The sequence below is a fragment of the Cinclus cinclus genome, chromosome 2 (genome assembly GCF_963662255.1).
Source record: "Cinclus cinclus chromosome 2, bCinCin1.1, whole genome shotgun sequence".
NCBI lineage: Eukaryota > Metazoa > Chordata > Aves > Passeriformes > Cinclidae > Cinclus > Cinclus cinclus.
Genome location: NC_085047.1, coordinates 55644704 through 55662314, shown reverse-complemented (window position 1 = coordinate 55662314; position 17611 = coordinate 55644704). Strand labels below are relative to the sequence as shown.

Below are 17611 nucleotides of genomic sequence, written 5' to 3'. Positions count from 1 at the left end.
TTCTCAAAGTGATAGGCAGACCCTCAAGTATGCAGGTGGGAGGTTTCATGTCTCGGTAATTCAGATTTTCCAGATATCCAGGATCACAACATACCAAGCAGAATGACATGCCTACTTGTGCAAACATGCTTCATATCTTAAGAAAACAGCTTCCTCCCAAGAGGTGGCTATAGTTAGTTTCCATATGCAGTGAAGATTTACATCCATCTGCCAGTCCCAAGACACGTTTTAATTTGTTCTTATATAATGCCAGCAACATACCAAATTAAGGAAGTGGTACTGATTTTAGGTATCATCCTCTGTGGAATTAAATATATCTGATAGAGCTAAGAAACCATCCCACTACTATTCCTATGCACTGTTTTCCTTCAGACAACCCATACTGTTTGAAAGACAGTAATTCTTACAGCAATTTTAAAAATCTATATATGATCATACTCATCCTATAGTCTGAATAAACTAGATCAATTTTTAACTGTTAAAAAGAATTTTTTCTTGCAGAAATAGCTTAACGAATTTTTTAAAAGTGCAACACAGTTTGCGAGCAACTGTGAATCAACATTGTGTTGATAATGTAAAGGGATAATATGACAAAAAAACTCTCATGTATTTTCCCAAAAAATACAGAGCAATGAAGAATAAAGACAAACTAAAATTCCTTCCCCACCCCAGGTGAGTGATTCAGCCATTGCCTATAAGTGACAAGCAGGGACAGCAACACACTTGCTTAAGAACACTCACTCTTATAATAATCATCCCACTTTCATTAGCTCAAGTGGAATATTTTAGCTTCCTTCTCAGCAATTACTGAGATTACAATTCAGCCATATATGCATCCAACATTTTTCAGAGAAGAGGGTCAACTATGTCGTTTCTATTACACTGCAATCCTGGTATGCTTTCAAAACCAGGAATGAAGCTTTTTCATAATAGCACTCAGGCAAGAGGACAACCTGAGAGAGCATGAGTTGAGGTTATCTGACCTACCACTCTAAAAAAATTAATTACTCCTGCTCCAAACTGGCTCCTGCCAAGAGCTATTCTGTGCATATAGTACTTCTCCTCTTCTGCTGGGCCTTCCAAGTACCATCTGTCCCGCCCGATTGCAGGAGGCTGCCTTCTTTTGTACTGAGGCTGCATCAGCCTCTTCTGTAGCTACAAGGGTCTATTGCTTTGTTTCCTCAAACCTTTCCTTATTTAAAGGGAGAAGAGCTGGGAGACTGTTTTCCCTTGGTTATCTCCCAGTCAAAGCAACAAGACTTTTAGACTAAACTACCCATTTTCTCTTCATGAGTAAAATGCTTTTTGATTCTTTTAAGTCATTTAGCACATTTTCTTCCTTTCAAGCATTAACTAAACAGATTTTGGGAAAAACATGTTCCAGTTTGAACTTCTAGTAATTGCTCAGGTAACAACAATACTTTTGGTTGTGCTGTACATACTGTTATTCTACTTCTAATTTTTACTTTGAGATTTTTTCCTGCACAGCTAGTATTATAAACATCCTTTCTCTTAGCTTCATTCAAACAGGACAACACTGTGGGACACGAAAAGAAAGAAAACAATGACTAACCAATGAACAAGTTGAGAAGGAAGAAAAAACTTGGGAGTAGATTTTCAAGGTACTTAGACACCAGAAAAGCAATCTAAAAACAGAGGTGCCCAAATCACATCAGGAATTATTGAAACAAATCCAAGATATTGAGATTTTTTTTTTTTTTAAGCCTTTGGATTTTTATCCAAAGCTCATTTTGGTAAGATCATTTTACCAAAATAATAGTAATAGTAATAATGATGATGATGATGATGATAATAATAATAATAATACAATATCATAACTATACAGAATCTAATAATGATTCAGTTATTTTATTAGCCATGAAAACATACAAACCAACAATTTCATTTGAAAGGAAGATTCATATACTTTAAAAAAATCTAATAACCAAGTCACCATTTTCTCATATAAAAATGAGAATATAAGTAAGTCAAGCCAGTTAATTATATATTTGCTTATCTGTAATCTACTGTTTAATGACAACATATTGTACTTAGCATGATTGTTTTAAGATAAGTATGCCAGTCCATAAAAGCTATAGATATAATCCTGAAAAAATTCTTTGATTAATTTATCTTCAATTGACTTCAGAGTTTCTTTCCTTTCAAACTGTCTGGTTAAACAAGAAATGAAAGCAGCACAACAAACTTATGTGTACAGGAGATACTAATCACACAGACAAGGAAAGGATGGTAATTTTCTTAACAATTTATTTAAATGTGCAACCTTACATAACTGTATGTATTTAACAACTTTAATAAGATGTACGAACACACTTTTGAGGCAGAAAGAATTAATTCCTAACAAAAGTGTTAGCCACAGAACAATTAATGGTACATGATTTCAGAAATCAAACCAAGAATGAGAAAGAACTTAGATTTTTGTCATAGTTATTGCATCATTGGTCATTCTCTATCTTCTTTATGGGAAAATCCTGTCTGAGATCCTTACCATTAATTGTTAGCGACAAGCAGATGAATACTTAAGAGCAAATGTAGAAATCTTTCAGAAATCTCCAATAAATCTTTAGGACAAACATGTATTCATTACTTTAATGGTATTGATAAGAAATGGCATTCATTATCCAAATACTTTTTTTTCCCCCCACAATATCCACCCCCACTGCCTCCTCCACAAAATCCCAAAGTTTTAACACTTACTGGACTGTACAACAGCTTGAGTCTGTGCAGAAGTGCCTGATGCTATGTTAGTCAATGCCCATGCAGCTTCAAATTGTAATGAAGGACTGTAATGAAAGAATTTTATACTAATAAGTTGAAACATGATCTGAAGACTATTTGATGGTTCATTTCAATACTACTGGCTGCATTCATCTAAAATACTCTACATTTAGGCAATACCACTGGGCTAAAATGAAAAAAACCCCAGTATCTAGGCCTGGATTTTTCAGGGGAAAAGCTGTAAGCAAAAAGAGACCTTGCCTTCTGTGACCTTTTGTAAACCATCCATCACTATGAATTAATATTAGTAACAACAACAACAAAAAATCCAAACAATCAATTAAACTTGATTCTTCCAACATTGCATTCCAGACCAAGTGCAAGCTGGTATACTTGGATACACGCATTCTTCTGCACAATCACAGACAGCAAAAAGATCTAGAATTAGTATGAAAAGACAGCATCACACCTGATATTAAATACAGATAAAATTAGTTACAAATGTCACGTTTTTCAGGGCAGAAATCTCTTCCAAGATGTCTGTCAAGTGTTGTCTATGCCAACAGCAGTTTAGTAATACAGTTTGGATGAAAATTGCTGTTCAAGCAACTATTTAGAGTTCTACAAGCTACAAAACAGTTTACACCTCATGGTCTTTAGTACAACTGTAAGTATCTGGATTTAGGAAGAACTGAGAATATTTACTGTTAGGTGACTGTTTCATTTCCATGGGTTTTGTGTCTTTATCATGTCTTTATCATGTTTTATATATAGTAATAAGTACCTGTTTCTTTTAAACTTTTTTGTGTATTAATTTCCAAAGCAATTTGAGGTTCTACTGGGGATGGGATTGCAAAAGAATTAGGTAAAAAAAATCGTACATGTCAGCAGCTACCTATAAACCTTTAAATTTTAGGATCAAGTGCATTAAAACACTAGCTTTAGATTAGTCTCTTTTTTCTTTCTCTCATGATAAGCTTTCAAGTATAACATGAACAACAGCTCTAATGATTTGTTATGCAAAGTCTTTTCAGAGTTTAACTCTGCTAAATATTATACAGCAATCATGATTAAAAGGACTGCTTAAAAAAATGCTGAGTTCGATTTTGAAAAATTTATTAAACATTTACAAGGGTAAATCGTACAAAAACTAGCAGAAGATTCAAATTAAAAGAATTTTCAAAGCACTGAACCATCTACTTTTAGAGCAGACAAGCGTTCATGACCCATTTTAAAATGCTTTCCTGATTTGAATGTTATTGTCAGCTGCCTTCTAAGCAACTGTTTTGTTGAACAAGCTAGAAACCCACCCCCCCACTAGCAGTTAATAGTTTTGCAGCCATCAAAATATACCAAAAATACCAAACCATATTTTTGAACTTCCTAGCTCTCATAGCTGCAGAAATAACATTGAAAATGGAAATACCATAAATACATTAATGTCTGCCTGAGATCAAAGGCTAAAATATTTACCTTGTGTTAATCCCTATCTATCTGAATCAGGGGCTCAAGATTTGTTGAATATGGCATGTTTTTTTCTTACAAGTCATTAAATGATTGCAGCTATATGCTCAGTGTTCTCTACCCTCTTTACTGAAGCCCTTTATTTTCCAGTAAAAACTCACAGAGCATGCTCACCATATTCTACCATCACATTAGAGCAGCAGAGAGCCAGAAGGAAACACACCTTGCAGTGAGAATAAACCAGAAATTTAAGCTAATAATCTAAATGGAGAAGACAAATGATTTCTGGAAAAGATCCCTGTTCAAAACCAGGCACGTTCTCTGACTTTACACAAATACACACAACAAGTCAGCGGCAGGTTTCTTAAGAACAGCTGGTAGAAGGCTGAAATATTCAAAACCAATGGGAAATGCAGTAAGGTTTTCTCCATTAGCTGGATATGCTCAAACAAACTTGAAAAAACTAAATGACATTTCAGTGCCAGAATAAATATCCCTAGAGAACTTGTGATTTATCATCATGGAATGTGATCCACTGTGTCAGATTATATGGTGCTGGAATCCTCAGTTTCATTTCAAACAATGATTTTTTTTTTTAATGCAAATTTCCGGTAACAGTGAAGATTTTTTAAAAGAATACTTACTTATCATCCCTTTCTAGGCATTTTACCAGAATTGGTAAAATTCCAGATTTTATTAAGTCATCAATAGGTGGATTTCTGTCGCTGGATAGGAGTTTTCTGTGAAATCAAAAGTAAAAGTAAGTAACTTTGATAACAAAAAATGTATATAAATGATGTTTCTGTATCTTTTTTTATTATTACCTTGCAGCTTGGACAGCACTCAGTTGGATCACTGGGTTGTCACTTGTAGCGTTCTGAAAAAATAATTTAAAAACCCAGTAAAAATTAAAAATGCACAGAACACACCCCTCTGGTTTAAAAAAAACAAAGTTAAATGTAACATACCTGCAGTATAGCTTCTAGTGTTACATTTTGCTTGGGGAAAAAAAAAAAAGTTTTAGTAATTTTGCTGATAGATTATAGCCTTCTTAAACATTTAATACAAGCAAACTTATTTTATCAGTGTATCAGTTATGCTTTCAAGTAACCGCAAGATAACAGAATACATTAATCAAAGACATCACCAAAGTTTTAAAAATAATTCCAAAATCAAGGAACTTACTGCTTTGAAGTCAGCATCAACATCAGAATCTTCTAAGCTTTCCTCTTGAGGAACATTTCTTTTTTTCAAAAGATGTTCATCTCTTTTGTTCTGAAAAGAAATGACAAAAAATAAAGCCACTTTCAATGCTTATTAGTACAGGGTGGTGATACACAATGGACCCTTTCAACACACAAGTATAGATAAGGTTGCCTTTTTTTAAAGGCATTTGCAAGTGCAAATAGAATTTGCAGTATTTTAGCTGTAATAATTTAGCATCTTGCTAATCAGACAGATCTATGATAATCCATTACATTTGAATTAATTAAAACTTACAGTCTGGGGATCAGTTTTCTAACAGGCATTCAAAATACTCATAGCTCTGCATGACATTAACATTTAGCCACCCATAACAGAAATCCTTTTCAGTGTAAGATTATTTTTAAGCTAGACCCGTTTTGAAGCTCCCTGGTCACATCTATTTGCATTTTCTGTGTAAAGTAGCATGCTCCATGCACACTGGCACTTGCAGTATTTCCCACTCATGCTGTTAGGCTAATTTCTGACTTAAAACAGGACACCCTCCAGTCTTAGCTCCTTTAAGGAATTACATAAAGATAAAATTATCTTTTCAGTGGTGAAATACCCATTTAACCTTTCATTTTAACATTCCTAATTTAATGAATTTGAAGACATAAAACTGTAATTTAAAAGAAAGAAAATAAATCATCAGTTGTTTACACGGTTTTAGAAATTTAAAATGTATTAGAAGTATTAAACCAAAACTATGAAATGGTCTCTTCTAAATTTTAGACTTTATATTTCATTTTTGTATGTCAAGAGATACAAAGAAAGAAGTGGCAATGGAAGACAATGATGCAGTATACATATCTGAACAACTCTTTATGTTTAGTTTCAGTTTTTTTATAAGCTAATTAAGATTCAAGTATTTAATGATGCAAAACATGCACAGACAACTATCAATCCTCCAGCACCATGAGTATACCTCAGAAAATGCCTCCCTACTGTTAACCTTAACCAAAAAAAGTACGACTAACAGTCCATATTCTAAGGCCAAGATATTACACCCCCTTAAGAGAGAGAAAAAAACTTCACAGGACATAACTGGCCACAGAATGACCAATGCTGCAAATACTTTGAGTGCAGGCAATGTCTTCAGGCTATAAGTCATGTGGTGTGATGGGCTCCAGAAAAAATTACCTCAGCCAAGCAAAGCAAGGAGCAAGAATGTTCCCGTAGCTACTCACTGTTTGCAGGTGGCTAGGCTGAAAAACAACTGTCAGAACCAATACAGAGGAGCTTCCACAGCAGCCTGAGGCAGAGGCTATTACTTACTGAGAAGTACTAAAAGTTTCTATTCTAATTAGCATTTATAATAAAAGTCAAACTGTTCATGAAACCTTTCAGTCCTAGTGTGTCTCAGGCTATTTGAAATAGGTCTGTCCGTCTGCAAAAGTGTCCAATCCCTGGAGAGCTAAACTGCTCCAAAAAGCTCTGTGCTGCACTGCACTTAGTATTAAGGGACATGGCCAATGGGACGTTCTAGTGGAACTGTGAAAGTTCTCAAAAGCTCTGTGTCAGCTGTTGTGAGGCAAGATTAAAAGGGAAAAGAAATAAGTAAGAAAATCTTTGCCTACAGGTAACAAATACTATTACAAAATGTTACTTCTTTCAGGGGAAAGTTTAGGAGCTTAGCAGCCAGTAGAAGTTCTCATGGCATGAAAGTAAGATAATTACATTTGCATCTTCTGAGGACAAAAAGCAGAAGTTCAAGAACATTTCAACATTAGAAACTGAAGATCCTAATGCTGGTGAGTATTAGATATACTCACAGGTGACAACAAACAGCCCTCACCCCTGCAATTACATCCAACGAAAGACGAAGGGTTCAAGCCAATAACGGAGGCAGATTTGGGTTTTCTGGACATCCCTTTTAAGCTACCATAGATTTCAAACCAGACTCCAAGATTCTTCTTCAGATAAAGCACCTAGCTACAGATACTCAGTTAAAAGACACAGGCAATTTTCCTACATTTGAGTTCTGCTAATTCACCTTTGTGACAACAGAGAGCAATCATAATGTTCTTGTTTGGTTAGTGCTCATCTTTCTCAGAAGAGAAGACTGACTAAAAATAAGTAGACACACACAATACAGCCTAAGCTCTAAGCATGGATTGCAAAGACTGAAACCTCTTAAGTCATGGAACAGCAAGATCTCACCAAAATGAATTCAAGCAAGCCTGCGAAGAATTTCTTCATAGCCCCTTTCAACTAAGCTTCTAAAAGAATCCATTAGGAATGCAATTTTCCTCTCAGGGTATTTTTTTTTTTTTATGAATCAGTTGAGGCAGGGTAAATGCAAATTCTTTTCCAAGAATCTGTGCTACAAACACTTGATAGGAAAGCCTCCAGAAGAACATACTAATAGTGCTTCAGTGTCCCTGTCATTGTAGTCATCGTTCAAACTGGTAGACTTATATTGCATACTAAAATATGTTCTTTACAGTGAATGAAAAGCTACACACACACACACTGAACTGGAAAAGACACAACTGATATGTTTTACTATCCTGAAACTAAGTATTTTCTTTTTCTTTTGGATTTTCAGACTTACAGAGAATCAGTAAAATATTTTTTCCAATACAATGTTTCCAGCAAGATGAAAGACAGATTCCTTTCTTCAAGGAGTCTTCTCCTTTATTTAGGGGTTATCACGGACATAAGCAGTTTTATTTAAGAAAGATCATAGTAGAAACAAGGACAGCATAACAGGGAAAGAGGTAAAAGAAGATATATGCCCATGACTCTTTAATCCCACACTTATTTACCAAATAATTGCTTTCCCTTGCACCAAACTTAATTGGCAATTAGAGCTTTCATGAGCTTATGTCTATGAGCTCTCAGGGGCAGCTGAGTTTGCCAAGAAAGCCAAAAATAAACCTTGCAAGAGATCATGGAAGTTCTTAGGATTCCAGTTAGCGGCACAGTATCCTGTGTTTCTGCTGAGGTTAGGAGTGCTAAGGCTTCCTTTGAAAGGTGACATCTAACTCAATGACCATACTGTTGACCTGGCTAAGGACTACCTTTCTTTAGGCACACAGGTGGCCCAAGTCAAACTTCATCCACAGAGAAAGCCAAGCACACAGAACCGAAGGATATCTCAGAGCAATGGAGTTACAGGATTCATTTATATGTAAAACCTTAAACTGAATCCTAACCATTGCTCATTCACCATATTAGATTGAAACAAACAGATTAAGCCAATTAATTCCAGAGTCCCTGTTACTAACAGTGCAGCCTTCAGGTTTCTGAGATGCTGAAACCAAGTGATGAACACACTAAATCAGACTTCACCAAGACACTGCACTGAAAAGTTTTATATTACAAATCCTGACGCAGTCTCCATCACCTGACACTGTTATCTGTCAGGAAAGTGATATGGCTATTATTTAAGCTCTCAGACCTGTTGCTGTACAAACAATATAATCAGAGACCAAGACTATCTTTCCAGAAATGTAGTAGATCCATTCTCAAAATGCATTGAACACAAAGCCAATACAGAATCGGTGAAAGGGCACCTGACCATGAGCAGTGTCATCTGACTGGCTCATGATGCTGACCCATGCCTCAACCTGGAATCTGCCAGACTAGTGCTACCTTTTCATGTCAGATAGTTTTGTTAATATTTGCTAATTAAATTCCTAAACAAATAAGTGATTGAGAAATAAAAACAGGGGAAAAAATAGAGCTTTTTCCTGAATAAGAGCTGTGGTGTAAAGATAGTGAATAGAGATAATATGTTCTTGAAACACAGAATGTGTTGCAAATGCACCTTGATGTCTGTCATTTCAAGAGAATAAACACCTCACACTGATGCACGCAGAAATTGTTTACTACTGTTCAAAGCTGTGATTTTTTATTTATTCCATCTTACTAAACAGAAATGTGAGCAATTTCATCAGATCCATTCATTTAATATTTATATCCACATTGATTCAAAAGATAAACCCATGACTATGTAGTGCTTCAATCGTACAGATTAAGAATACACTCAATTTGTTTTTCTTCAAAGCCAGGTGCACATGCAGCATCTGGGTAGCTGGGATGGAGAGAAGACATGTCTTGCTTTTGAAGAAGCACCGATAGATTACTAAGGTCTTGCCAAAAGTTCCCTGATTTTGGCATACTCATGCTAGAGCAGCAGTGTTAACTGTAAAGACTGAAGCAATGATATTACAACTTTTCCTTTCCACTGCTGGAGCTTGATAAAACATATCCCTTACCATTTCAGTCTCAATTCTGTACCAGGAGCAATGGTACAGAATCTCATCTGCCACAGAGTTCCCACAGCAAACCAGTTGCCCACCAGCATCAGCTGAGCTGACACATGCTGAATTTATTATTAAAGCAGATTTTTTCTGGTCTCTGCAGTAAAGATGTTTAAGCAACACTCCAGAAGATTCCTGCATTTAAGAGTGCTGCAGTTGCTGTTCATTCTTGATTTACAGTCTGACCTACATCAAGTGCTCAGGCTTCTCTTCTAAATGTGTAACTGATCTTTGCACATGCAGTTTTCAGTGAGAAGTCACTGGCAGCTCAGCCTTCCTCCTCATTTTCACTCACATATTACTGCCACATGCTGGATTCCTTCCACGCAGGACAATCCCTTGCCTTAAGTGTCTAACTTGCTCCCCACCATGCTTCTGTAATAAACTGGCCTTGAAAGTGTGACCTGTTACAAAAACCAATTATAAGAATTAATTTAAAATTACAAGTCTCACTTTGCACTGCAAAGTTCTCTCCAAAGATTGCACTGGAATGCTCACATTCCATCTCAATTTAATGAGATGTATAAGGATATGCTTTACAAATTTGCGGACTTACATCTTTACAGGTTTGCTTTGCTAGCAGGCACAAGCTGCCCAAGTGCTATGAATGACTCTTCCCAGTACAGATTTCACAGCTATACAGTGAGTTTTACACCAGCTCTAAACAAAGAGGGCCTCTAACATATCAGCATAAACGTCCATTGCTGATCATTTGCCAGCCATCAAATCAGATTTCTCTGACTAATTATTATAGTCTCAGGATGACTCTTAGAAATATTTATTGTAATAAGAGAGAGAAGTTTTTCTGGGACCTGAAAAAACAAAGTCCCTTTTTCCAAGAGAAACAGAAGGGTCCCTGGAAAACATTAGCGCAAGATTTTTTGATTGCTCCTACACAATCAGGTGATAAGTGCAGACAAAATTTCTCAAAAAGTCAAGCTGATTTCTATCAACATAGTTTCTATTTACAAACTGTTCAGTTTGGTTTTAGCAAGGACTTTGTCTTCTCAGTTGCAAATAATGAAAAAAAAAAAAAAAAAAAAGATGGAACTTGGTGGGTGTGCATGCCTAAGCAAGCACCACTCAAACTGTCAAGGATTCAACAGGCAAACTGGAGATAAGTATCAAATGGGAGACCAAAAGGAGCTTGGGCTATACTGAGAGTATTCAAACCAAATACTTATCCAGTCATCAATGAAAATAATACAAAATATAGGTTATACCAAGCTGGAGAGGCCCTGAAACATACTGGGGAACAGAATGGGAAAGCCTGGAAAAAGCAGATGTAATTCAAAAGTCAAATGTAAAAAAAAAAAAAATTCTGCATTTATTTAACTATGAAAACGAAACAAACAACTACATGTGCTTTATGGTTCACTAACAAGTGTACAAAGCATACACAGACTGTGCCTATCAACAACATACTTAATATAAAGAGGAATACTGTGTTTGTATCTGTTTTTCACTATTCCATTTAAAATTCAGCTGAAGCCTCCATCCTTTCAGATTTCCACACCTTCAAAAAATACAGGCAATTTGGATCTGAGAAGCAGCAACAAGTCAAATCTAAGAAAGATAATGTTCAAGAAAAGGGTGAAGAACTGAAGGTGTCTCAACAGGATAAAGCTAAAGGGGCCAGTATGAAGTCCTCAAATACACTAAAGGTACCCCAAAAGCAAATAAAAGTTTACCCTTTCTCTTAGCTTGTAAAACATCCTTCAGGAGCAAGTCTTTGAGATGCCTAGAAAGGCTGTTGGAAGAGTTATGAAACACAAGGGTGTAACGAATGTTCTAATTAGGCAGAGCAGTAAATTAGATCAGCTCCAATACTCATGATCTTCCCAGCCATACTGACATTTACCCAATATAGCCAAAATCTGACCCCCACATTAACTCCTTTTACAGCACGGAAACAATAATTTTCAGGAAACAAAATAAATTAACAACCTCACTTTCTAAAGGCAAAAACTTTCCCTTTTCCCATTCAGAGATTTTAAAAATTTGAACAGCTGACAGGTCCACTGTAATAACTGGTACAAAAACTGAGTATGGATTATTTCCAAGTGATACAGTGGAGCAAAGCAGCACTGTTCTGTTGTACTGAGCTTCACAAATTGGAGAAGTAAAATAGATTAGAATCAACAGTTAGTATTTAACAAATTTACACCTTTTCTATGTAAGTTTGGGGCTATAAAGCAAAGCTTATGGAAAAAAATTTAGTTAAGACACCAGAGCACTGTTAGCAAAGTGACAGTGATAAACAAAATCAGACTCACCTTCCGCAGCTCAATTGTAACTTCGTTTCTGTGTCTTCTCATAGTCTGTAAGGAAAAAAAAAATTGTATGTCAAGAAAGTAGCATTCTGTTTTGTAAATAGCTGTTTCTAGGTAAAAAGTGCAGTTATTCACCTAAAGACATGGAAAATTGTGCATAATTTATAACTCAACCTTTCTTAGGAGGATGCACATGTGTTTTGTGATGTTTCGCTTGGGTTGGGTTTTTTTTGTTTGGCTTTTTTTTGGTTGGTTGGTTTGTTCTCTTTTAATGATGCACCTTACAGAAAGCTTTATCATAAACCACAATAAGTATCCCAAAGGCACAAAATATCGGCTTCCCCGTGGAGTTTTACTAGAATGATTCTCCAGGTGTTTCACTGAAATGACTTTACAAGTGTTTATATGTGCAGACCGAAGGCAGCAGTAAATCCAGGTTAGACAATCTCATATTGCCATATAATTCAAACACATTCACAACCTAAACACACAAGCTGTACCAGTTCTCCGGCGAAAATCAATCATGACTGACAGAAGATGACGGAACTCAATGCAACAAGACCAAATCAGCCTTGTGGAAAAAGGAAACAAAGTAGTACAGTGGTACTAAGTCTCCTTCGGATCTATAGCCTAAACGCTGCAAAGGAAAACCAGCCTGTAAGCATCTCAGCTCCTTAAAGATACTGGGCACTCAGAACACATTCCTGATAATGCTGCTGCACCTCTTAGATAAGAGAGACCAGAATACTGAAAAAGAATTTTAGCCTGCTGAAGTTGAGTGAACCTCCTCCCTAGGTTCACTCAACTATCAGTAGAAAAGACATGTACCATCAGAATGCAATTCAAAGGGGACCAGAACTGGATGACTGCTGGAAATCCAGCAAGATCACCCACACCAACTAAAATTAGCCTTTTAAAATACTTTCTATGTCCTATCCTTGCGACTGACCTTCACTGCCACTATCGTGTTCCTTTTGAGTCAGGGCAAATAACTCCCTGAGCAAAACCAGTGAAGACCAGCAGTATACAGTAAGCATCAGCATTCCCCATCAGCCATCCAAGAAAATACCAAACAGGCTAAAGATGAAACACAGGTAGAAAAAATGAGCAGATTTCACACCATGAATATATACAGCAAGTAACTACAATAGCTTCAGTGTTCTCAGCCAGCTTGCACAGCAGTGCCATGGGCAGGGGTGCCACTCACTACACTAGGTTGCTCAGAGCCCCATCCAGCCTGGCCTCAAACAGTGCCAGGGATGGGGCATCAAGCAACTTTTTTGGACAACCTGTGCCTGTGCCTCACCACTCCCTCAGTAAAGAATTTATTCCTGACACCTAATCTAAACCTACTCTTTCAGTTTAAAAACCTTGTCCCCTGTCCTGTCACTATCTGTCCATATTAAAATCCCTTTTCCCCCCCTTTTTATAAGCCCCCTTAAGGGACTGGAAGGCTGCAAAGAGGTCTCCCTGAAGCTGTCCTATCTCCATTCTGAAATTCATTACCTTGGGTTCACTTGAGAGTAAGGAAGGCTTGTCTTCCTGCCCACTGCTTGATTAACCAGCTCACTTGTGCAAACACAGACAAAATTCTCCTTTTACATCTACAGGGTTGGACTCTACTACTTTAAAGTAAGCAAGTCCTTGTTACAGTAAGAGAACACTAGCACTACAGCATCTACCAGAACTGCACATATTTCCCCCCCTCATCATTTTGGTAAACCATTTGATACTTGTGACCATCTGAGCCTGATGTAACAGCTTATTATGGAAAGGACTGGATAGCTGAGGAGTGGGAGGGCATTGAGTAGGTTCATTTGTCTGAACAAATGAAAAACCCAATAAGTCATCACATGCAACTAGCAAGACCAGTCATTCAAATTTCTTTTTCTATTAGAACTTTATAGTTGAATAATCTAAATAACTTTGTCAAAGGACACCACATAGCCTGAAGTTTTTCAACACTTCTTCCCCATTATAGCTGCCTTCCAGTACTAAAGGGGGATACAAGAGAGCTGGAAAGGGACTTTCTACCAGAGCATGGAGTGATAGGACAAGGGGGAATGGCTCTCAATTGGAAGAGAGCAGGTTTAGACTAGATACGAGGAGAAATTCTTTACCGTGAGGGTGGTAAGGCACTGGCAGTGGCTTCCCAGAAAAGTTGGGAATGTTCCAGCCCTGGAACTGTTCAAGACCAAATTGGATGAGGCTTTGAGCAACCTAGTCTTGTGGAAGATACCCTTGCCCATGGCAGGAGAATTGGAACTACTTCTCCATCCAAGGCTCCTTTCCACTCACATCATTCTATGATTCTGTAACTCTGCATTTCAATTAAAAAACATAATTAAACAATGCTGTAAATTAACAGCATAATTAAACAATGCTCCTTTTTTTGATTGTTGTGTGTTCTAGACACCAAAACTCTTTACTGAACTTTTCACTAGCAACACCATCCCACCTTCCCCTAAAATATCATCTTTTATTCCTACTCAAATTTTAAGGCATACCCAATCATAATCAGTCAACTCGAGTGTCCACTATAATTTTCCTCTCCAAATTCCAATCCTGTACGTGCCAAATTTGAAGTCCCAGTGATTTAACTGATGCAAGGCACAATTTACTTTTAGATTTGCTCCCTACCTACAATTTACTTATTTTTCTATGCAAGAATACTCTAGAACATTTATACTGAACAAAAAAATAAAAAAAATCAGACTAAATCTGAAGTTCTTTAGAAGACAATGATAACATTTATCACCTGCTACTCTACTGGAAGCAGTGCAGATTTAAGGAACACTATATGCTGTGCTCAACAGTTCAGCAGCTTGATATTTTTGGCTTAGAATAAACCCAAATACAGTGCAGTCCCAGGCAAGACATTGCTACTCATTTCATCAATTTACTCTAAAACCTAACAATACTTTGACTAAAGACAGTTACTCAGAGTCAGCCATCCATAAAGTCTCTACTGGGAAGACTCCAACCTTCTTTCTAAGGGCAAATAATTCACTCAGATTTTCCATTAGGATTTTTTCTTTGCTTCATACTTCCATTACTTCAGCCTCTCTGATCCTATCCTATTACAATTCTGTCTCTATTTTTTTACTATTTTTTCTTCTTGTTTTTTATCAAGCTGATCTTCAAAATATTTCACTACTTCATTATGGTTTTCACATTTAATGTGCAATAATGTCCAATCTTTTCCTCATTTAGAGAGCTACCACCCTTTAGAGAGAACCATAAAAAAGGTTAATCACCTCTGCAGACATTTTTGCTGACCAGTACCATAGATTTTCTGAGCTCTAATACTCTTAAGGCAATCTCCATATTACGTGTTTTATCCTTTCAGCTGTTCTTTTATATTCCATTTTACACTTACTATGAGTGTTTTATCTTTTAAAGCAGCTCCAGTACATTTTCTTTTTACCTTCCTCCTTTAAAAGGCAGAATAGCCAGTACTCACCACCAAGTCCAGTGCTGCCTCTCCATTCACAGAGCAACTGGATTATCTCTTAACTCCATGAAGCAATGAGCATTATCTGCCCCCCACTAAACTAAGGGTTCCCAGACTTAAGAGAGTCTCCTGCTAGCACAACATTTTTAAAAAATCTGTTTGTCAGGGTCATCAGGATCACCAAGAATCTGATACAATGCTGGGGGCTAGAGTTTTCCTACAAGCATATGGGACTGAAGTTTCCAGAGAGCCTGTGGTGCATTCTGGAAGTTAAACTTGGTTGCCATGGATGGATCATGATCAGTGCGCCTTGCTTGAAAGTCTGCTGACACTGTTTCTAACCTGACACTTTGTGTCCCTGATACATGATGTGGCCACTGCATATCAATGTGTTTAAGACCATGGATTCCACTTAATTAATAATTGTCATTTGTGGCAATTACAGACTATGCAAGAAAAACACATGAATGCACTTTATATTGGCTTGATCACCTGATTTTATTCGTGCTGCTTACTGAGGATTTCTCCAGACTGTTGCCCAGCTTGTTTCTCCTCTTTACCATTTGAGCTGATACACTAGTGACAGACTGCTCCATGGTAAGATTCTGAATGTCCACAATTTAGTCATCCTTGCGTTGAAAGATCTAAAACATGTTTCAGCTTCATCCTGCATACTCTTGCTGGACTTCCAGAAGTTTTATTTTAAAACCTGCAGACCAAGAGGTACAATTTCTAATCTCATGTGGTGGGGCGAGGTGGGAAGAGTGGGACAGGATAGGACAGGAAGATGACAAGGCTCAGATTTTAATCCCCAAAAAAACAGACCTAAATGATTCAGATAGTTTTTTTGTCCTGATTTGGCATTTCTTGAGAGGAAAGTATTTAAAGCTTGTGTTTCAGATGAACCATTTTAGAAATACAGCAGGTCATCAGCACCTTCCTACAGACTCAGAAGAGACACACATATTATAATGCAACAGCATATAAAAGAACCAGTCTTAAGTACCACTGCTAGCCTCCCTTCAAGGAATCATTGCCACTGCAAGCAGAATAATACACTTCTACACAACCTGCAAGACCCAGCACGTAGGGAATGGACAGACTTTTACAGTGGATTTATACACTAGTAGAAAGGCTAAAGATTTTCACCAGGTAATACACATCAGATAAAACAGAGAGAAGAGACAAAATTATTCTGCAACTTAATCCAGGATTTATTCCCAGCTTCCAGGATGGGAGGACCTCTGCTGAAGTCTATAGATACCACACCAGTTGAAGCCCAGCAAGAGTTACCAATGGATCTAATACAGGGTTTGACATCCACAGCTTCTGACTATAACCACATCTCAGCATAATATGGTCAAAGAAGTAACTTCATGGAACACAAACAGCACATCTCAACACTGACCCCCAAGCCAAGGCTGAACTGTTCCACTGAATAAAAAATACAGTCTCCAAAACTCAGACAGGGAAAACACAGCACAGGAAAAATCCTACAAATCACAAAAATTATAGCTGCAGCATCTGAACCATGAGGACACTCATAAGCACAAGGTATTAATGCACCATGCATTAAGTGCAAACAGTAAAAATGAGTAACCACCAGTCAGCATTAAGAAATAAGAACATAACACTCATCAAGCTGCACTACAATATTACATCTTAATTGTTATACATGACTCAAGGAAAACTTAAGTTCATAAGGATTTTTTAACAAGATGTTTCTTCTCCCCAGTTCACCATATGTAAGGAACAATTATTTACCAGTATGCTTGACAGGCTGACATAATCACAGTAATGTGCCAAGTACTGGAAGTCTTGTTACAAGTCAAAAGTAGATGCTGAGCAGTATTTTTAATTTCAAGTTCCTCAGCATTTTGTTATTTTATAAAATAAAGCATAAAAACCCCCAAAAGATCTCCTAGATGTTGTTAGATAAATCAGCGTTTCACTTCTACCCTGAATTTCTGAATATTCTTCCAAAGTCAGATACAGTCAGATACCTAAGTTTCTCCCTCTAAGAATCTCTCCTTATCACCTTCCACTTGAAGGAAAAATAATTCCTTCAAATCTGAAATTAATTTCTTATGCCAAAAAAGAAAATCACTGCACACATTAAGGCTGCTGTGTTAAGGGCTGTAAGGAAACTTTGTTTCACAGTGATACAG

At 36.9% G+C, this 17611-nt stretch overlaps 1 protein-coding gene across 1 annotated transcript in view; it reads right to left on the bottom strand.

Moving 5' to 3' along the window:
- KPNA3 (karyopherin subunit alpha 3) overlaps positions 1-17611 on the bottom strand; it is a 45307-nt gene that overhangs the window by 14110 nt on the left and 13586 nt on the right. Inside the window, exons 2-7 of the mRNA XM_062487689.1 lie at positions 11993-12037; positions 5389-5478; positions 5172-5201; positions 5028-5080; positions 4848-4943; positions 2719-2804 (exon numbers count right to left, since the gene is read on the bottom strand). Of these exons, the coding sequence (XP_062343673.1) occupies positions 2719-2804; positions 4848-4943; positions 5028-5080; positions 5172-5201; positions 5389-5478; positions 11993-12037 (400 nt within the window). The remainder of the gene's footprint in view (positions 1-2718; positions 2805-4847; positions 4944-5027; positions 5081-5171; positions 5202-5388; positions 5479-11992; positions 12038-17611) is intronic.